Below are 22,477 nucleotides of genomic sequence, written 5' to 3'. Positions count from 1 at the left end.
GCCAGATTTAGCCTGTGGACTATAGTTGACCAACCCCTGGTTTACATTCATTTACTTAGTACTTAGTCCTCACCTCTCTAATCAGCGAGGATTAGCTCCTCCGATCCAATCCACCAAAACTCCTCCTGCCAATGTTGGTAACGTTCTCTTGTCATTGAATCTAAAGCAAACGCTTATCAGTTGTCGCAGTTGGTTTTTGGGAGCCTTCGACACTTGAATCACTGTTTCCTTCTTACAACTCTGTCTTCCTTTAGGGTCCATGGTCGCACTTTTCTAGTTTTTATCCTACCTCTCAAGGCATTCCTCGGTTTTTGTTTTTGCAAAAAAGCTCTACTTTTTTATAGCCCATTCCTGAAATACTGGTTTGCTTTAGAGAATCTGTTTAAGATTTATATTGTTTCCAGACTGGGCAAAACTGTAGGCACAGAGAGTAGATTTCTGGTTGCCTAGGACTGGGGGGACAAGGAGTTAGCAGAATTAGTGGATGATAGCTAAAGGGCATATAGTTTCTTTTTGGGATGATGGAATACTCTAAAATTCATTGTGATAGTTGCACAACTCTGTGAATATACTAAAAGCCACTGAATTATACAGTTTAAATGGATAAGTTGTATGGTGTGTAATCACCTCCATAAGACTGTTTAAAAAAAAAACCTGTAAGTTAAGTTCTTCAGTGTTATTATCATCCCTAAATTAAAAATTAAACTGACGTTGCACCCTTTACTCAAGTACCATAGTACGACTGAACTACTTCCCAGTGCTGTTATCTATTTTGAGCTCATGGTAGTTTGCCCGAGACGCTATGTTTTAAATGTAAAATGGAAATCTTATTTATGAGTTGCAGGTAAATTTAGGATTATAGAAAAGTATCAACTTGTTAGAACCATTTCATTAAAATCTGCATTATTAGTTCATTTGATGATTCCAAGAGGAATTTGCAAATCATAATCAGGTAATTAGGTTACAGGGAACAAATGTGGCTGGAAAAATGAGCTCAGTCTTCATTTGTCACCATGACAAGTTAAAGATTTGTAATGGAACAACATGATTACAAGTGAACAATCTCTTCTAGACAGTTACTGCCTTAAATTAACCCCATAAGGAAATTAGCTGTTGTACCTGCCCATCTTTAGGACTTTGGGTTCACATGTGCTGAGGGTGAAGTAGGAGGTTTCCAGTTAGTACACTGCAGGTGAATAGTGGATTTTCAGATGCCCATTATGTGATAAATTCAATGCCCCTCATAACATGAAGCAAATGTTGAACTTACCCTTATTACTTTGCAGAGAGAGAGCTTCCAGTTAGCTGATAAGAAGTGTGAATTGTAACTAAATTTTGAAAATAATACCCATTTAGGTGCACATATTGGTTGTCTTTTCCTTGAAGACTGACATGAGAGTACAAGGTGGAAAAAAATTAAGCCAGAATATATTCTTAATTGCCTTTTTCTTAACACTGTGAATTACATTAGGTTATTTAATTTAGGGTGCAAAATACATAGTAGCTCTTGAAAATACACACACCATCCAATTTTCTGTCTATCAGTGCAGTAAAGTGATTTTATGAACAAGGAAGAAACCCAAACTTGGGCATCGAGCTCATAGTCTTTAAAACTACACCCTGGGAACATAATATGATTTCAGTTTGGTGTTTGTAGTTTACCCGAAATCCCTCAGCTAGAGTACTAACACATGTTTTGAGAAGTAATGCAGCTATTCCTTATTCTGTAATGATAATGCTTCAATAATCAAATAAGTACTTATAATTAGAATAAAGTATAATTTTCAGAAAAAGATAGCATCACCTATAATTATTACAGGAAAAAAGCTCCATTTGCTAGCTGTCAGTGCTCTTCTTAACATAATTTCTCACTGTATTTAAGGAGCTTCGTGTAATCATATTCAAAGCCTCTTATCTTGCTGATTATATTCAGGAACCATAGCTAAATATTTCAATACCAAAGCTGAAAATCATAATGACATATCAGCATATGCATAATAAATTACAGTTAATGAATACTATAGGAGATGCATTTTGATTGGCTCCAAGTTTGTGATCTGCTCATCCATAGCACATTGTTCAAGTGTGGTGAGGATATGACTGCCAAGCATATTGTTTTGCAAGAATAAAATAATATTTTAGCCAGAATGAAAGGAGCATATACAGACAACAGATTAAATGTCCTATCAACTGAAGTATACATCCCTGATTAAACATTTAGTGACAGTATTTCATATACATTTTTACACAATTTTTATATTGAATAGAAGTTTCTAGCCAAAAATGCATTGTTGTTATGTTGAAAGACACAATTATTGTGTTTTTAGCTAAATATGTACGAAACCTGACATCTTGTGTTTTCACCAGTTTGAGGAAGGGACCTTCAAGTATGAGAAGCCATTTTTCAAGCTAACTGGGGAATCAGTACTTAGAGTTTAATTATTGTAGCCCACATGTTTACTGAGTAAACGAGAGTTATAAGACCTATAAGACTACTGTCATCACTGGAACAAATGCTACAGAATAATTTGAAAACATTGTCATCATTTAGACAAAGTCCATTTATTCTGATACTCTACATATATAATATTCCCCCCCAATGGTGTGAGAGGGAACATATTGAAGTTTAGCAGTCTCCCCTTAAAATTAAGCATAACAGATATATATTAAGTTATTGAGTACTACGATCAAGTACCATACTAGGTTAATAGACTTCAATAAAGAAAATAAAGGCTAGCCCCTGCCCTTGAAGAACCCACCATCAATGGTACAAATGTAAGTAATTCCATACGATACAGTAGGGAAAGGCAAAGATAGAGATCTGCCCAGGGTGCTGTGATGTCAGCTGGACTGAGTATTAAAGGATCTAGCTGAATGAGAGAGCTGGTATATGTGCGTGTGTGTGCGTACATGCACGCACAAGAGCAGCTGGGAACATTACTGGGTGAATGCAGGGAACAGCATGAACAAAGACCCAGAGGCCAGTATGCAGAACACTGCTGGTACTGCTGCTGCATGCAGTGCATTCGGATAATGCCAGAAGATGGGGGTAGGTGGAGGTGTGGGCCCGATTTTGGGAGTCTTGAATGCCGTGCTAATGAGCTTAAATTTTGCTTTTGCTGGTTTTATACTGCCTACCTATATTCTTAAACAGATAAGCATTTTGTCAAACTGTACTTTGCAAAGATTGAAAAAAGGCAAGTTATAATTTTGGTTGATTTGACCCTAGGAAAATGCCTTTTGTGGCTTATGTTATGTTTATTTGTTGCAGTTATTCTTTTATAACGTCTATCAAACTTTGATATAAGCTCAGGGTTTTCAGTTTGTCCAGTGCTTTCCTGAAACAGCAGGGCCGTGCCTGTGAGGTTTTGGAGCCTGCTAGAGTGGGCAGTATTTTAATGAAGAACCTTTGAAATCACAGGGCTTGAGGGAGTAATAGAAATCAGCTCCATATTCAGGTGACAGTAGTCATTTTCTTGCTCTGTTTCTCTGTGTGATGTGGTATATTCGTCGGGCTAACAGTCTTATTTGTTTGTTTGGAATTAGAATTTCAAGCATGGCAATTGTAGTATGTTAATTATTGTAAATTCTTCACAGTAGCTTTTTTATAAAAATTAATGTAACTAAGACAAAGAGAGTTGCTAATTTTTTTCTGAAAATTTTTGAGACATTTAAGGCTTTAACTTGACATTTTACACCTCTTACTTGGCACCTCGTCAACCATAATTATCAAACTGTTTACCCTCAGCAAAGCTTTTACGTATTTCTGTGTAGAATGAGTCAGAGAAGGTAAGTAATTATGCAAATTCATGGGGAGAATTTTTTTCTATAAATTAACTTGATATGCAGGTGAATGCTGTTTTACCCTAAATTTCCATAATAATGTAGTGGAAAGAACAGTGACTAGTCCCACCACTGGATACCTTACATGAGTTAGTTCATCTTTGTTTTCTCGCCTGTTAAGTAAGAGGGTTGAGGCAGGTTATCACTAAGCTCTTTCTTACTGGCATCTTGTGGTTCTCTGACTACGTCAGTTCTCCAGGTTACTCTGCTTACACACGTGTGCCTTTCAGCATCCCTGAGTCACAGAACTGAGAAGAGCCTTAGGAGACCGTGTAGTCCAGCTGCCTCACAGAAGAGTGGAAATTTTCTCTTTCTCTTTACCTAGAACGTTTTGCCTGTACCTTCTCAAGCTGGCATCCTCTGAATCAGAGCTGGTTGTAAGATCTGTTACCCCGCTGGTTGCCAGGATTAATTCCATGGATCCGACAGATGGGCAAAGATTCCCTGCACTTCTCACTGTTCCATGTACATTCTTCCTATTGTGGGAAGCTCAGCTGTAAAGGGCAACCTGCCTACCTAGAAAAGGATCTGTCGTTGGTCCAGAGTATACTCTTTCCTATGGCTTATTCATCTTTGTATCAGTACTGTTTGAATGTTTATTAAATCACTCAATATTATAGGTGGCAGAAATGGTTAATGTTTGAATGTATGAGGAAAGTTTCACTAACTATTCAATAATAGTGAAAGATAGTCAGCAAATAATAGTAGAGATACCAGAATATTTTTACAATGATCTACAACTGAATGTAGTTACCATTGTAGAGAATATAATTTATAGATGTATTTTTTATTGAATAGTTCCTGATGATTTTTGTTTTATAAACCCATTCAGTAGAACTTGAAATATTACTTGAATTTTATCTCTATCCTTCATTTCTCTAACTGAAAAGGACCTCGCAAATTCTTTTTAGATTTAATTAGGACAAGAGATGAGTAGTTTTTCTTTTACTGGAGTCCTCTACTTCTGATTTTCTAGGTGAAAAGATAATTGTATGATTTCTAATCTGATACCCAACTTAATTTTAAAAGCCAAGTAATGTAAACTTGGTTTAATTCTTATCTAATTTGTATCTATATTATTTAGAGATTATTTCTACTTAGATAATTCATGAAGAAGCGAATACATTTCTGTTTTAGAAAACATGTATGTGTTCCTAATATCTAACTAACTAACTAACGAAAGCAAACTATTTTTACTGTCAGCTTTCATCAAGTTAGACCTCTCTGACCACCTCTCTGAATTCTGTTTCCATGAGAATTTTGCTAATGGGTATGTGCAACCTTGTCCAGGTACTGGTAGACAGGGTTACACATTTAAAATAAAAAGAAGTGGGTGAACAAATACATATTTCTTCCCTTTTAAGAAATTGGCAGAATGTTAATCTTTGCACTTTCATTTTCACTTTGCAGTGTTTTTCAGAGAGGGTGCAGAAAGTCTAAGTTTGATATTAATGCATGAGACCGGCTTAGACAGTGTAAGTGGTGAATTTCCTAAATGGGTTCTTGGTTGTAATCTTATATGTGTAAGACAGAAGAGAGGGAGTAAATCTTCTAGTCTGTGTGTGTTTAGTTAACAATATTAGTGACTTTAATGGGTTTTACTGGAAAATGGAAGATTGAAGGCAAGCCACCCAGTTTTATTGCCCGTGTGCCAACTTACTAAATTATTTTGATTCACGTAATAAATGCCATACATTTCCACATACCATGCAGAAACATTTGTGAACCTGGTGGTACTCGTCATTTATGGAACACCTTCCTGCCGTCAATATTGGAGTTCCATAGGATTCAGCCCCAGGCTGCCCTCTCTTCTCCTACTGCGTTTGTTTCCTGGGCAATCTAATTCCGTTTTAAAAAGCAATATATCGGTAACTCCCAAATGTATATCTCTTACCTAAATTTCTTTTCTGGCTTTCCAGGCTTATTTCACGTCTTTTCAGAGCCGTCCACAGACATATCAAGTTAATTGTACCTGAAACTGCACTTTTGAGTCTGTCTTTCTTCAGATCTGCTCCTCTGGAGTTTCCTATCTCAGCTGCATCCATCAGTTTGTCCTGCCAAAAACCCAAGAGTCATTCTTGATTCGTTTCTGTTCCTTCACCTCTTCCTCCAACTCAGATCTGTCCCTCGGTGCTATCTCTTCTAAACCATATTTCGAGTTTTTTCACTTTTCTCTATCACCGTTGCCATCACATTAGATTAGGTCTTTTGCCTGGACTAATGCAATATAACCTCCTAACCGGTTTCTCCACGTCCAGTTTATCCAACTCTAATCCATTTACAAATAAAAGCCAAAATGAGTTGTTAATAGGTAAATATAATTATATCATTCTTACAACTCTCCAGTGGCTTTCCATCACTCTTAGGGTAGATTTCATCTCTTCTCTCTGTCCCAGCAGAGGTGAGGAGTCCTCTATTAGTTTGCAAGGGCTGCCGTAACACAGTTCCACAGACTGGGTGGCTTAAATAACAGAAATTTATTTCCTCACAGCTCTGGAGGCTAAAAATTTGAGATCATGGTGTCAGCAGGATTGGTGTCTTCTAAGGCCTTGCTCCTTGGCTTACAATGGCCATCTTCCTCCATTGTCTTCATATGGTCTTTCCTTTGTGTGTGTCTGCGTCCTCATCTCTTCTTCTAAAGACAGCAGTCATATTGGATTAGGGCCCACCCACATGACCTCATTTTTCACCTTGAGTATCTCTGAAGACCCTATGTCCAAAAACAGTTAAATGCTGAGGTACTGGAGCGGTGAGGACTTCAACATGAATTTTGGGGAGACACAGTTCAGCCCACAACAGGGCCTAAACTGATGGTTGATGGTGGAGTAAGCATGTAGAAAACGCAGTACTGTGCGTCAGCATCTTAACTGGTACGATGTCAACATAGTGCCTCACATAGATGTTGAAAAGGTGCTGGAAACATTGATATACAAGTATCTGTTTGTGTTCCTGTCTTCGTTTATTTTGGGTATATACTGAGGAGTGGGCTTGCTGGGTCACGTGGTAATTCTTTCATTAACTTTTTTAGAAACTCCCAATGTTTTCTGCATCTCCGGCACCATTTTACATTCCCAACAATAGTGTATGAGGACTTGAATTTCTCTACATCCTCACCAGCATATTTTTCCCCTCATTAAAAAAAGATATGTGATCTTCCTAATAGTAAATGTGAAGTGGTATCTCATTGCAGTTTTGACTTGCATTTCCATAGTGACTAACGATGCTGAATTCCTCATCATATGCTTGCTTGCCATTTGTATATCTTCTCTGGAGACATGTGTGTTCCAGTCCTTTGTCTATTTTTTAATTGAGTTTGTCTTTTTGTTGTTGAATTATAGGAGTTCTTTATATATTCTGGGTATTATACTCTCATTAGATAATGATTCACGAATACTTTCTCCCATTCTGTAGTCTTTTTTACTCCTTCACTTCTTTTCGATCTTAACTCAGATGTTACCGTCTCAGTGAGACCTGTTTTGATGACCTAACCCTGAATCTCCTTAACCCAACTTACCCCCAAACAAACACACATTCCCTCTCCCTGCTTTATTTTTCTTCCTAGCACTTATCACCAGCAAACATATCTGTACATATGTTGTGAATTATGATGATGATTCTATATTATTGTTATCGTTACATTTCTTTTTTATTATCTTTTTCAACTAGAATGTGGAGGATTTTTGTCTCCATTGTTCATTGCTATTTACATAGCACCTAGAACAGGTCTTACTGTAGGCATTTAATAGAAATTTACTGAATAAAAATGAATGAATGAATTTAATACATAACAATGCCATTTTTTTCTGTAATTGGGGAACTATAACATACAGAAAAAGAGTACAGTGTTTTGCCAAGAAAAAAAAAATACCTTTTACCTACCACCAAGATCAAGAAATAAATTATTGCTTAATTTATAAGAAGAAGGAAAAGAAGAAATAAGAATCTGCTCTTACGCCTCCTCCCAATTACTACCTCTCTCCAGTGACCAGATGCGATCAGTATTCTGATACTTCTGGTAATATTTTTGGTGCCTTATTTTATAGTTTTACCACATAAGCATTTGTTTCTAAAGCCTTTTCTGTTTTTTTTTTTTTGTGTCTTCATACACATGAAATTGATCGCACGTGTTCTCCTGTGCCTGCCTCTGACATTCAACATTATTTGGTGGGAGTCGTGCATGATCTTGTATTTGGCTGTAGCTTATTGTCGTGTCTGTATAACTTTCCAGTGTATTACTCTACACAGTTTATGTATTCTCCTGTTGAAAGAAATTTTGGCTGCTTCCATTTTTGATTTTTTCGAATCATAATGCTGTCAGTATTCTTCTACCTATCTCATGGCTCCCAAGTATGTACATTTCTATTAAGCTCAATATTAATACTTGGGAGCGAATTTCTGGGTCATAGGATATGCATATATTTAGCTTTAGTAAACAATGCCGAACAAGTTTCCAGAGTAGTTATACAGATTTTCAGCCCTTTCAGCATATATTTTCATATGTTTCAGGCTTTCGTGGACAACCTGGATACATCCCCTCTCAGCTGGGGAACCTGCCAGGAAACCTGCCAAGAAAAGGGCTGTCCGTAATTGTTTGTCCCCTCCCCGCCCCTCAGCGCTTGCATTTCACCACCAGCCAGCTTCCAGGTCATTCACACTGGCTGGAGTCCCTTTTAACAATCTAACATGGCACCAAAGGCTCTCCTGATGGTTTCCTCCTTCTGCCCAGCCACGCACTAACACCCAAGTGGCTTTTTTTTTTAATTGAGATATAATTGACCCAGCGTTGTAATTAGTTTCCGTTTGAACCTTCCTCATGTTTTCTGAAGAGCAAACATTGAAGTTAAAGAGTTAATTCTGGTCTGATGAGCAAATTTGTGACCCTCTAGTTATATTCGCAAGGAGAGCTAAGAATGTGTTTTCCACCTAAAAATGCTGTAGTCCCAGAAAAGGTTTTGATCAGGCCTCCTCCTAATGTTTGTAGGGCCTGAAGAAGGAGTAAAAATGGAGGCCATGGTCTATTCTAAATTGAAAGTTTAAATAAAGCTATCAGACTGTAAAATTAAATGTGAGCTATACTTTTTTCTTGATAAGATATCTTCCTAATGTCCTGGAGGCCAGATTTGAATGTAAAATTCTTGGACTCGTGGGGTTCATGTCAGAACATGACAATGTGGGCAGTTGGCCCCTGGCCAGCGCCCTTTTCCTTTTTATCCTACACATCTAAGCTCCATCCTTACTCTCCTAAAAAAATGAAGATGGCTACTCTCAGCCACCCCTTGGGTAAACATGGATTCTCAAAATCTCTCTATACATAGACATGAAACACTTAGAAACCACTGCCGTGTTCTTCCATTTTAGTCATTGTGCGTTGAATGGGAAACGATCATGGTGGCAGCTCCCAGTCATAATGCCAAGCATGAGGGACTCTACCAGGTATCAGCTGTTTTCCTTTTAGAGCTAAGTATTTCAGTAAAGCAGGACATGACATTTGTTGCCTTTGAACACAGGCTTGAGCTGCACAGGTCCACTTATATGTGGATTTTTTTCAATAAATACTGTGGCACTACACATGCACAGTTGGCTGAATCTACAGATTCGGAACCCGAGATCTGGAGTGGAGATTATGGGACTTGAGCATCCACAAATTTTGGTATCCACAGTGGTCCTGGCACCAATCCGCTGCAGGATGCCAAGGGACTACTATTATGGATATGTATGTGTGTGTGTATATAAAATAAACACACATCATATACACACTTATGCACATACTCACATTATTTTAGTTATTGTTATTTTAAGAAGTAGTTTTTTAAAGTTCCCTTCTTTCCCTTTCCTCAGTGTAACATTTTAAGAAATACTATGAAAGGAAGCAAAGCAAAATGCTGGAAACAAGAGCCTAGCTTGGCCGCTACCTCTCTAGGGTCCAGCAAATTAGTTGTTAACATACTGATTTAGTCTCTGGTCTCTCCTGACCTTTGGCTTGGAGGGTAAAGTAATGAACTTGCTTTGCTTTTCCCTAGGGTACAGCTAGACTTATCATCTCCCTTCAACTGCTGGGAGGAAACACAGCACTGCTAGATAAAGCTGATGCAGACTTTGGAGGTTTTGTGATATGTGCCAATTAACTAACATTTTTCTAATATAATTTGAAAAATTCATAGTTTTTGTTTATCATTTGTAAAGGATGAGGCTTTAAAACTGGTGTGCTGCTTCATTCATTTTAAAGCTCAAAGATGGGTGTGTAAGAGGAAACGAAGACATGTGGGATTTGATACTGTGCGCGGAAGCTTCATGAGAAGGGAGGTGCCCTTTCTGAGCGTAGCCCCATTGATCTCCTAAAGTTAGCTGCAGATAACTTGTTTTGAAATGTTGGCTTTGTAAATAGAAATGGAAATCGTTAAAGAAGGAAATGAAAGTAGAAACTGAGAACTAGAATACAGTGTTGGAAATGACCACAGACAACTAAGTGCATGAATCAATGACTGTTTGCAAGCTTTCCACTTCTTCAGTTCATGGTGCTGTTTGATGTCACCTGAGCAGGATAGTGTGGTCAGAGCAGGTAACACATTCTTGGCATTCTTTCCTCATTAACTTCCATTTCCCGAAGGTACCTTGAATCAAATAGGCATATCTGAACCATCTTCAGAAACTAGATCCTCAGTTTACAAAATCAACCAAAAGTAGATTGGAGTGGGTTGGTAATGTGCTGCACTTTCCTGCACCATCATGCATGCATAAACAATATTACTTAGCATCTGTAGCATCCATCAAGATTTCTCTGCTGCATGTGAGGTGAAAGGAAGGAGCATATTTAAGTCCCAGCTTTGAAGCTGTTGTGTTAATTGTTAACTTTTGCTGAGTCTGTACATTAAAAAAGGTAACAATCCCAGCATGTTAAGATCATAACTGTTAGATTAATGCTTGGAGGCAGCAGCTGTGCTGATGTGAGGCATTAATGGCTGGGTGAGTTCAATCAGATATGCTGCCTCCAGTGCCTTTGTGTAATGGTATTTACTAGATTTCAAATGGACTGCTGAGAAAGATGAAATATAATTGCAGGTATTATCTCTGTCTTGAAAAAAATAGATAATGAAATTGTTCTCTTGTTGGCGTATATTTTATTAACCTTTGTGGAGTCAACTTAAAGAACAGATACCCCTATAGAGTTGAAACCTTTTGCTTAAGTGGAGTGTTATTAAATGTATTTGTGAGTCTAGGAATAGTAGGGTTGAGTAGAACAGGTAAGTTGTTTTTTTTTAAACCACTCAAAGAATAATATGGCATATTCTGGGGCTAGCTGGAGAGGAAAAAAATGCAGTGTGGATCATACACAACTGAATTTTTTTTTCTTCCTTCTTTCCTTCCTCCCATCCCCCCTCCACCTTCCCTTTCTTCCTTCTTTCCTTCCTTCCTTCCTTCCTTCCTTTCTTCCTTCCTTCCTTCCTTCCTTTTTTATTCACAGAGCCTGGAGAAAGTTCTTGTGGAATTCAGTCACAAGGAATTGTTTGATTTCTATAACAAGGTCTGTATTTTTAAAATCATTTCTGATATGTAGGATTTTTCACAATGTTTCCTCCATTTTATGAATTCTTATTTTTAAATGCCCTATTATGAAGCTAAGTTTTTTAAACTTCCCTTGTAAACACCTTATGTTTCACAGTAGGAAGCATTGCTGAGATGAAGAGAATCTCACACACTAAATCGGGAAGAAAATGGATATGGTTTTAATTAAAGCAATAGGATTGTTGCTTTAATGTAAAACATTAAGTAATGAACTGTGTGGTATCTAGCCACACTAGCAGTTTAAATATAGTAGTGTTAAATATTTTAAATTCTGGGCCCAGGGAAAAAGGAAGATACCAGTCCTTTAAAAATTTATCTTTGAGGGTTTCTTTTTGAATACTGATGTTTCTTTTTGAATACTGATTTTATAACCCAGGAAAATGCACTGCTCCCCCCATCTCTTCGCAGCACCCACCCTTTAAAAATCTTTAGTGATCAATTAAAATGAAACAGCTGGGCGCATTTAAAACAGTAATATTTAGACATCCTTCTTTACAAATTTGAAAACTCAGCAAACAGGAATTCTAATATCGTCACATAAAAAGAAAAATTTTCTAAATAGTGTATTTATTGCTGTGTGAGTAGATTTAAAACACATAGTTGACAATACCATTCTTTTCCTTCATTTGCGTGTTTCTAAACAACACTTCACATGAATTTCTTTGTCTTCACCAACTTCTCTCTCTCTCTTTTTTTTTTTTCTTCTGTCTTTGTAAATAGCTGGAGACCATACAAGCACAGCTGGATTCCCTTACATGATGTCCTCGAAGACTGGTTTCTCCAGCACACTCCTGCCACCTCATTCTTTTGCATTGAAGATAAACCGCCAGGTTGTGTTTTCTGAAGGATTCAGTAGCTTTCTTCTTCCAAATTATACGGCTTATTGCTTCTTAGACAAATAACAACCAAAGAAAATCATTGTTCTGAGTACTGAGGTTCTAATATATACTCTCTAGTTCCGTGAGCAAATAGCAAGCAATTATTAAGAACATTTTTGTCTTAAAGGAAACAAAAGTGAATATCATACTGTTTTTACTGTCCTATTTTTGCTTTATTACCTGACTTGTTTATCTTTTACATACTTGATGATACTTTTATGTATCAAGGAGGGTCCATGGATACAAAGTAAAATGTATACCTTAGAACACAGAACTTCAGTAATTACAGTAATAAAAGAACGAAAGTGGCCACATGCAATTAAATACATTATGGCAGTTTTTCTTTGCTATAATGAGTATATTTTGCTTGGGAAATAATATAGGAAAGAAATTTTAAATAGAGCTAGTTCAGTCTATCATTAAGTTCAATTGTGAGCATCTCTGTGCACTTGAATTTTTTTCTCTGAGTTTAATGATTTAATAACAGTTCAGGGTTTGGGGTGCTTTTCTTTGTGCTGCAGATTAATAATGATTCATTTCATAGTGTGGGAGACAGTCAAATCATGAATAAAGATAATTGTCATGAGTGCTAAATGAATAGCCTTAAAATTTTAAAACAAATACCTTTTATATTCTCTTTCTATAAATTTGTTAATTAATTTCAGTCAGTAAGATTTTTATGTCTTAGAATTAGTTGAACTGAAGTACATAGTGTTTTATGCTATGGATATTTATAAATGTGAGTATGATTGCCTGCAGAAAATAATATCAGTTGAATTTTTATAAATGAACTGTCTATACTATATTGTTTCCAGAGAGAAAGACAGAGAGGGAAGGAGGGCAGGAGAGAAGGGAGAGGGGAGGGAGGGAGAAAATGAGAGAGAACAAGAGAGTTTCAAACATGACTTTCTTCACATGAAGGAATTTGATTGCAGAAATACCCTATAGTTAAACAAACAGAACCATTGAATTTAAATCACATTCCTTATATGAGGTGTCTGAGTAATGTGATTGTTAAAGGTCTCCCAAATAAATGTTCAGTATGTGGAATTTATGCCCTTACTTTTATGTGTGCTTGTATGTTGTTACTTAGAAGGATTAGGAGTTTGGATTATTTCAGAAAGTAAATTTTACAGTTGCTCTCTGTAGTTGGTTGATTTGAAAAGTTTTAAACTCAAACTTCCATTGATAGGCTGTCTAGAAGACATGTTTATAATATGATGGGATTTGTTTCCATATGTAGCTTATGGGATCTGTCTTATATTATTATGCTCTATTCTGGTCCCCAGAAGAAACTACCTGACTACTATCAACATTTTGGTAAATATTTGTTCAGCTTCTTCTTATGCACAAATAAACGTCCATCATTCCAAGTTGAATTTTTTCGGCCATCCTGACAGTGGCCGTATGGACATATGGAGGTTGTCATCGGTTTAACGGCTGACCTAACTCCCAGTGTAGGTATCTAATTTAAATGTGACACTTCAAAATGAAATATCCTATTAATAGTTTGAAATGGTGGTAAGTAGTTTTCTCTCCATTAGTCTAGTTTTAAAAAGTCTGACCAAGGGCATTGAAGGACGGACAAGTAAGTAGACGGTCTAATGCCAACTAAGAACATAAGTATTGCTGAAATATATTTAATTACAGATAATTTTATTTCTTAAGGCCTCACCATTGTTAGGATGCACAAGTCAAAGTATCATTCCCAAAGATTATTAAATGCATTACTTTTTCATAGAAATAAGGTGGGTGGAGCGATTAAGTAGGAACAGAAGCCTACTGTCATAGCAGATAAATATATCTGTGTGAGTGCTTGTCATGAGGATTGGATAAAATATAATTACCTGTTAGAAAGGAATACTACAAATATTGGCAATTGTCCAATTATAAAGTATGATTATTTTAAATTAGGAAATGCCAAAAAATCATAAAGGAGGAACCTAAAATTATAGAGTCTCATCATCTAGAAATGACCATTAATGACATTTTGGTAGATTTTATTGAAGGTTTTTTTTTTTCTATTCATGTATCTTCCTCCTTTTTTTCTTTTCCTTTCCTAACAAATTAGAGTAATGCAATAAATAATTTCATACTTTGCTTTGCTTTTATAATATTATAAACATTTTTAATTTCCTTATTGTCTAAAACATAACTTTAATGTATACTAAGTAGTCCTTCATTTGAATGAGCTTATTTAGTTATCTAATCTATTGTTGGACATTTAGATTATTTCCCATTTCTTAACATACTAAAGAACTCACTGGTAAAATCATTATAAATAAACCCTAAACCACATTTCTCATTATTTTAATAATATAGTTTCCTAGAGGTGGGATTATTATGCCAAAAGCATGAAGATTTATTTTCTATTTTTTCATTTAACGGGATTTTATTATAAAAATAAAATTGCCTATTGTAAAAAAAAAAAGTACATGAAAAAGTTTCTCTGTTTTGCTGTCTCACTCCCCAAAAGTACCTACCTAACTAGTTAGAAACATTTGGTTTATATCTTTTCAGATACCTCATGTAAATGCAAATGCACATACACTCCTCTTTGTGTATTTTTTTAAATTTACATTTGTTTTATGGCCATTTTTGCATATTGATATATTATTTTCCCAGTCAATATACTGTTGGTGAGGGTATATATCTATTTATACTCTCACAACAATAAATGAGAATTCACCTGCCCAAAGCCAGCTTTATCAACACCTTCCTCTTACTGTACATTTCCTTTTCAGCATTCTTTTTAAGTTGGAATAGGTTTTGGAAAGAGTGTGGAGTGAGAGTGGGTTGGAGATTGAAGCATCACTGATTACTTGGTTTACGTTATATTAATAATTCCAGAGGGATTGAAGAGGAAAATCTCTTCTAAAATCAGCAAATGTGAAAGACAGTTGTGCAGTGTTTAAGTGTAAGGGCATTGCAGTCAGACGTTTATTCCTCCACAAATATCTGGTGTCTGTGGTGCCAGGAACTGTGTGTACACTAGGCACTGTATTAATAGTGATGAGTAAAACTCATGTAACTCCTGGCTTCTTGAAGTGCAGTGTGTTCGTTAAAAAGCAAGCAAAATAAATTGTGAACAAGTATGGGATGAAAAATAATTGGATCCTCTGAAGAGAAAAATAAAAGATAGGACCAAATTTAGATGGGGCATCAAGAAAAGGCTCTGAGGAAGTGAGATTTGAGCTGAGTCCTGTAGGATGAAGTTAGAATGAAGAAATAGCAGAAGAGACCGAAAAGCATTCTAAATGGAGAATAGCCTATACAGAATCCCAGAGATTGGAAAAGACTTAGTGCATTTCGGGAACCAGAGAAGACCAGTGTGGATGGAGAGTCGTGAACAAGGGAGTAGTGGAGTGCTGTTCAGTTCGAGAGGTAGTCTGTCACTTCTACCACCAGAATATCTTGCAGTTATATTTCCAAGACACTACTTTTTCAGGTTTCTGTCATCTTTGCCCTGATCTGCCCTTCCCTCTAGACCCCTTCAGTCCAGTCTCCACACAGACCTAATATTTCCTAAGCATTAATCATACTAAGTGCACTGTCTCCCTGCTTTAAACCCTTCAAAGATTTCTCATTACACTTCAAATAAAATGTAAATGTCTGGACTCTCAGGACAGACTGAGTCTTATTCTAGTTCTACTGCCTTTTGTGTTACGTAATTTGCTAAAGCTCAGTTTCCTTATCTTTGTGATGGGAATAATAATCATCTAAACCACACGGGAGTATAATGAAGATTAAATGAGATAATTCATGTTAAACATGTAGCGTAATTCCTGATTTGCAATAATCACACAAATGTTAGCTGTCATTTTCATAATCACTCAGAAAATAGCCAGGCTTTCTGTTGAAATTATTCCAGGTAAGGTTTGAATTCAAGTCAGAGTTGAAGATGGCTTGCTATGAAGCCCCTTCATGTTGAATCTAGCTACTGAGTTCCAATAACAACTCTATCTTATGATAACTAGATGTGAACATAATGCCCATCTATCCGATTCTTAGTTTTTCATTAACGAGGTAATAGGTATCGGATCAGAAACAGAAATTTATCTTTTCTGTGACTGTCTTTCTACATAACTCTTCTGGCTCTGAGGATTCTTTTTCTCTAACTCTATTCAGTGAATTTTTAATCTCTTTTTTTAAAATTGAAGTACATTTGATATACTTCAGATATACAGCAAAGTGATTCAGCTATATATATATATCTGTGTATACATATATACTTTTTCAGATTCTTTTCCGTTATAGGTCATTACAAGATACTGAATTAGTTCCCTTTGCTATACAGTAGGTCCTTGTTGTTTATCTATTTAATTTTTATGTCTTCTTACCTTAAACAATGTCTTCTACACCTTATTTATTATTCATTTTACCACGGGTCTGCAAACTAGGGCCTTTGGGCCTAATCCAGCCAACCCCTGAATGTGGGCAGCACCTGTTAGCTCGCTTCTAACCAATCAAATATGGCAAAGGTAATGGGATGTCACTCCCGTGACTGTTACATTATGTAAAATTCTGTTGTGCTACCAGACTCAGTCTAGAGACTCTCCCTTCTTGGCTATGAGGAAGCCAGCTACCATGTTGTAAGAGGGGCTGTGGACAGAGCCACAAGGCGAGGAACTACGGGTGATCTCTAGAGGCCAAGGGCAACCAGGAGCCACCAGGAAGCTGAGGCCCTAAGCCCTCAGCCTTTCAGCCTCAAGGAAATAAATCTTTAGACAACCTGAGTGAGTTTTGAAGTGAACTCTTTCCCTGTTAAGCCTCCAGATGAGACCACAGTCCCACCGACTGACTGCAACTTTATGAAAGACCCAGACTCCTGACCCATGATAATTGTGATGTGTGTTGGTTTAAACTTCTACATTTGTAATAATTTGTTATGTTATAGAAGATAAATATCCACCATGCTCTTTCATTTGCATATGGTCACATAGTCTTCGGCTGCTTTTGTACTGCAACAGCAGAGTTAAGTAGGTGCAACAGAGAGCATATACCCAGAAAGCCTAAAATATTTACCACCTGGCTCTTTACATGAAACGTTCGCAGACTGGTTCCTTATACCATGCTTCCCTGGGGCATCCCTAGGGGAATGTAGCAGTTGGCGGGGGACACCTAAATCTGTCAGGTGTGGTAAATGTTTCTGTGGCATCGCTTTTGCTTTAATTTTTGCCAGCCACATGGTCATCCAATTGGAGGCGGTATTTTTCCATGTTCTGGAACTACTGCAACCATGTGACTAGGTCTTACCAATGAAATGTGTGTGGAAATTATGTTCCTCTTTGCTTTTCTTTCCCCTTTCTGTGACTGAAACATGGATTTGGAGCTAAATCAGCTTTGACTGAGCAGATGAGGATGATGCCTCCAGGGGTAAGGAGCAACAAGATAGAAGGAAGCTGGGCCCCTGCATGTCCTCATGGAGCAGTACTGCTGGTGTGCCCTTGACGGGCTGCTGTCTCCAGACCATACATGAGAAATAAAACACTTTGTTCAGCAACTATATTAGGTATCTTTTTAACCCAACAGCTTAGCCTATAGCATAACATAGGGATAACATGATTTAATTGCCAGTAATTTAGAGCATGTGTATTTTTTTAACAGAGATGAAAATGTTCATCATGTAGTTGAAAATAGATGTAAATGTTAAAGAGAAAATGGGAAACTTCAAAAACTTTTTTTGCTTACAGCCTGTGACTTCAGGCTAAACTCTCAGAGCTACTGAGAGGATGTCTGCACCCCGCTCCCCAAGTGTGGTGACTTGGAAGGGGAGGTGTAAGAAACCGTAGGTGTATATTGTAAATGTCCCCCGAAGTCTTTACATAATCTCTTTGCCACTCTTGAAGAAGAGGGCCCGGACAATTCTGTCTTGTTCAGGCTCATTAGTTAGAAGCTGCTCAGGAATTAGAATTTAAGTTTCAAATGAGTCGATTTTGCTTCCCTAAAACTTTGATTTTTGTCATCATTATGCAAATAGTTCTCAATACACCAGCCTCATTTAATGCTAAAATTAGGAGCACGTTAATTTGAGGGATTTTATAGTAAAGCTTAATGGCATTTATGATTTCAGAGAATTTCAAGGATTTATCATTGCTTCCTTCCCCCTCCCCGCCCCCCTTGCCATACATACCTCTTGAATCTTTGTAAAGGCCCTTTGCTTTTCTCTGCCGTGTGAGGTTATACTTGCTGACTGGAGACCTGGGATCCAAGTCCAAGTGATGGCAGTTTTCATAGCCCGCTTTATTCATTTTATTTGAAATGGAAAGTTGTTAGTTTTTATTTCAAAAGAAATAGTCTGCAAAGACAAGAAAGTTGAAGCAGGTCCAGCCTATAAATTTGTAAGGAGGAGGATGCTGCAGGATTAGAGAAAGTCTTTTAATCCCCAAGGCAGGAAAAATAATGAATATATAATAATGTTCTCTTAGTAAAATCAGAGTTCAGTCATTTTTAGCATCTTTTAATGAGAATGTGAGAATCTCATTCTACAAATGACTTGGTTTTTAAAAAATATTTTTTCTTCAAAGAAATCTAGGTAAAGGAAAGAAGGGGAAAGCAGTTAACAGTTAATTTAATAGTTGCATTTATTTCTGAAACTGAATTTTAAAGAACACAATACATCCTTCCTGAATTGTTTAAGGGAAAGTCAATAATAAGATTTTTCTCATCTTTAATAAATGTAAATTTGCTGTGAGGCATGGAGCTCAGCGATTTTTCAAGGTCTTTCCCCAGATTTCCTGGCTTCTGAGATAACCTGATTTTCTTTGTGCTCTCTTTCCAGTCCATGATTCAGATTCTTCCTCCAGGTTCAGCCAGGCTGCCTATGAACAGAGCAAAAAGCTGTCACAGGCTGCTCTAACCCGCCAACATTGGAAGCTTCAGTGTTTCTCCCCGTCCAGGAATGTGGTTGTGCTTTGGCAGCAGAGCCCAGTAATTTTCCAAATGATCGGAGAAAGTAGTGACTCATACCTCCCAGACCATGTGCTCTCCTTTGCAATCCAGCCTCTCACTCTATTACATGCTGATGTAAGTAGTCCTGTGAACATCAGGGGATTTAAGAAATATTGGCTGAATGAATTAATGGAGTACAGAAATAGTTTTTCTTCCTCTGCCTCTCTTATTTGCACAGAGCCATCTGAATTCTTCAAAACAAACAAAACCATCATAAACCCGAGATTTTTACAAGAGTAGATTTCAAATGGCTTTATCCAAATACACTGGTAATCCTTCCAGGGAACAGCTACTTCTCTTCTGGGGAGAATCACCTATAGTCACTGATCCTTTCATTCACCAAACAGGAGCTATATATGAGGTGAATTAAAGCCTCATAACCTGCTAGAGACTCAGATTCCTCAATCCCGAATGCTGGAGTGATTTCCCCCACTGCTGTGCAATTTATGGTGGTCCTGAAGTTAACCTAAGCATGCTTCTGGTACTGATGCTGCAGAGACTGAAAAACAATTACATTCCTACCAAATTCAGAGGTGAGTGATGTGACAGGGTCAGCTGGAGTGCTGCAGAAAGACGTCAGCAACATTCTTACGTTGAGGTGTATGTTAAGTGTGTATAGATTTTGTGAGCTCATTACCCAGATTTTAATTTCCTGTTGAAAAGGCTGTCTTGATTAAAGGCACACATCCACACACTGCCTGCAAAGGGGCTTTCCTTGCTGATGTGAGTAATTCAATGAGAAGTTTTTAGAAAGAAGTCTCCCTTTACGTGGCCCAGATTGTTCCAAAGTGTTACAACTATACGGGCTGGGCAGAGATCTGAAAAAGTTCACACAGATAATGCAGAATGCAAATAAGATGCAGAGAGTCTTGCAGAAAGCTGTCCAGTAACACTTTAGTTAAACGTTTCCCTGCATAACCAAGACTTGCATTTGGATGTGGAGTCCAGTGTGAGGGACGAGTTTCTTCTTAGTAGAGGGATGATTTATAACATCTAACTTTCCTACCCCGTGATGGAAAAGGCCCTCTCAGAATTTTGGTGCTCCTTACTGCAAAGTGTGTTCCGTACTTTGCTTGTGTGGTCTGAAGTAACTAGAGGAGTCATCAGTCGTCAGCCGGTTTGGGTACATCAGCTTTCTGGACTTGACAACTGCCCAGCGCCAGCGTTCCTCACTCAGAAGGCTTGGAAGACTCTGGGAGTGGCCACCTCTGCTAGATGTGCTGTTAACCTCCCTTGTATATTTGGGCCAGTGGTCTTGGGAAGTTCTGCTGGGCAGACTCAGATGTGTTGATAGGTGCCCGGAGCTGATGGGTCAGCAGAGTGTGACCACCCTCTGTAGGGTTATTCCTTCAGGTACTCAGAATTTGCTCACATGTACTGATTTTACAGTGCTATGGTTCTCCTCCACTGGCTTCCGGGAACACTTCCTCCCCTTCTCTCATTTTCCTGGTTCCTTTTCCTTTTTATTAATTCTTGTTTTAGTTCTGTAGTCCATGCTGGGGGATTCAGGGTTACAAAAGTGTCTCCTTAAAAATGTGGGGCCTCAAAAAGTAAAATTTTCTTTCTGTATGATCAATTTTGGGGGAAGTAAAAACTCCTCCTATAATCAAGTAATTATTCCTCACTTTATCAGCTTTCTAAGACTAAATTATATATATTTTAGGCTTTACTACAGAAGCCACCTCTATTTCATAAGCTTCTCTGTGTAGGGTTTCGAATAGAACATGTTTATAGGGAGAGAGTGAATGTTTTATAGGGAAAGGAATGCTTCTGTTTCTCCACCCACTTTCCTGTCGTCTCCCTTTCTACACCCCCCCCATCTTTTAAGGGAGAATGGTTCGCCATTCTGTTTGGTCAGTTATAAAATATTGGTTGGCCACGATTACTGACGGAGAAAGTACTATAAAAAGACCATGCCTATGCATGGTGAACCTCTTTTACACTTCCTGCTTTCACTCAGTGGGTTGGAATTGCCAGAGGAACCAGGAGAAAGAGGGCTTAGCCATCTCTCTCCACCTCAGCAAAGCGTCGTTGCTTTAGTTTTGTGCCATGTGGCTGGCAGGCACTAGTGATAGTTGGAGCTGAAGCCCAGGTATGTCAGGGAGGAGGGAGGGAGAGCCCATCTCAGGCCTTAAGAGTGAACCGTGTTCTCTAACCCAGCCTTAGCAAGCTCTGAGAGGTAATAACTGTTTCTCATTTGCCATCAGTCTTCCTCTTGCCTGGGAATGTCAAGGGTTGAGGAGTGATTGGCAGAACAAGATCTGGGCATCTGGAGGTTCTCTAGTCAAATGCCTTTAAACGCAATCACAATTTCCCCTCTGTCCTTTATAGCTTTCCTTAGCAAATCTGTCTTATTTTTCTGTAGTAAACATGTATAGAGAGCTATGGGCAAAAATATCAAAGGTATTATTCATACCTCTCAACTCTCAAATAGGCACTGAGTAAGAGAAGAGGGCTTTGCAATCAATGACTCTGACTCCCTCTGAAGATGACCAGGTTGACGTGTCTAACCCTCCATTCTTAGTGAGTGAAATATCCATTTCTCTGAAAACAGACAGGAGACGTTGCTGAGTCACTTTCAAAGGCTCGTTGGTTACCCACCAGCCACAACTGGACCTGTGAGACCAGTTCACAGCAAGATGGAAACTGACCTCACGCTCACCTTCCTCTACATTTCTGAGTGAAAACTTGAACTTCAGTCTCTCCCTCCGGCTCCCTGGGAAGCTAAGGAGGCATGGAATGTACCTGATAGCCTGACATGATTCTGTCTTCTAACCATTTGTGGAAGGAAGAGAACCATTGAAAACAGGGCTCCTTTCTTTCTAGACTAAGTGTTTAGAGTGCAACACAGCTAAGCAGGAAATTGAGAAGACAAGAGGATGAGTGATTAGCTGCCTGATCAAGTTACCCTTTTGTGCTCCAGTAACCGATGTCCAGGCCACTTCAGGGCTGCCTTTGTGCCTCCTTCTCTAAATGTGTTTGGTTATCTACAAGTGGGGCTGATTCCCATCATATGAAACCCGCAGGATTTGCTACAGGCCCGGGAGTCACTGAATTAAAGACTTCTTCCATATGTTAGTTTCACACTGACGTATTTAACCCATACTAGTGTGTATCAAAGCAGAGCAAACTGATTTTGCAGTGCCAAGTTGTTTCTGCCTCCAATAATTAACCATGGCCATGCCCAAATCTATGAACATGTTTATTGGCTGAACTTCACCCACAAAATATGTAATAGGTAG

General features: G+C 38.0%; 1 protein-coding gene across 2 annotated transcripts in view; it reads left to right on the top strand.

The window, feature by feature from the left end:
* The window catches only part of COMMD10 (COMM domain containing 10), a 154,946-nt gene extending 141,612 nt beyond the window's left edge, over positions 1–13,334 (top strand). For both annotated transcript variants that reach the window (XM_072958039.1, XM_072958034.1), the window contains 2 exons: positions 11,306–11,365; positions 12,127–13,334. In XM_072958039.1, the coding sequence (XP_072814140.1) occupies positions 11,306–11,365; positions 12,127–12,165 (99 nt within the window). In that variant the 3' untranslated portion in view covers positions 12,166–13,334. The remainder of the gene's footprint in view (positions 1–11,305; positions 11,366–12,126) is intronic.
* Positions 13,335–22,477: the final 9,143 nt, after the last annotated feature.

This window comes from Vicugna pacos, chromosome 3, assembly GCF_048564905.1.
Source record: "Vicugna pacos chromosome 3, VicPac4, whole genome shotgun sequence".
NCBI classification, from domain to species: Eukaryota; Metazoa; Chordata; class Mammalia; order Artiodactyla; family Camelidae; genus Vicugna; species Vicugna pacos.
This window is presented reverse-complemented; position numbering and strand designations above follow the sequence as displayed.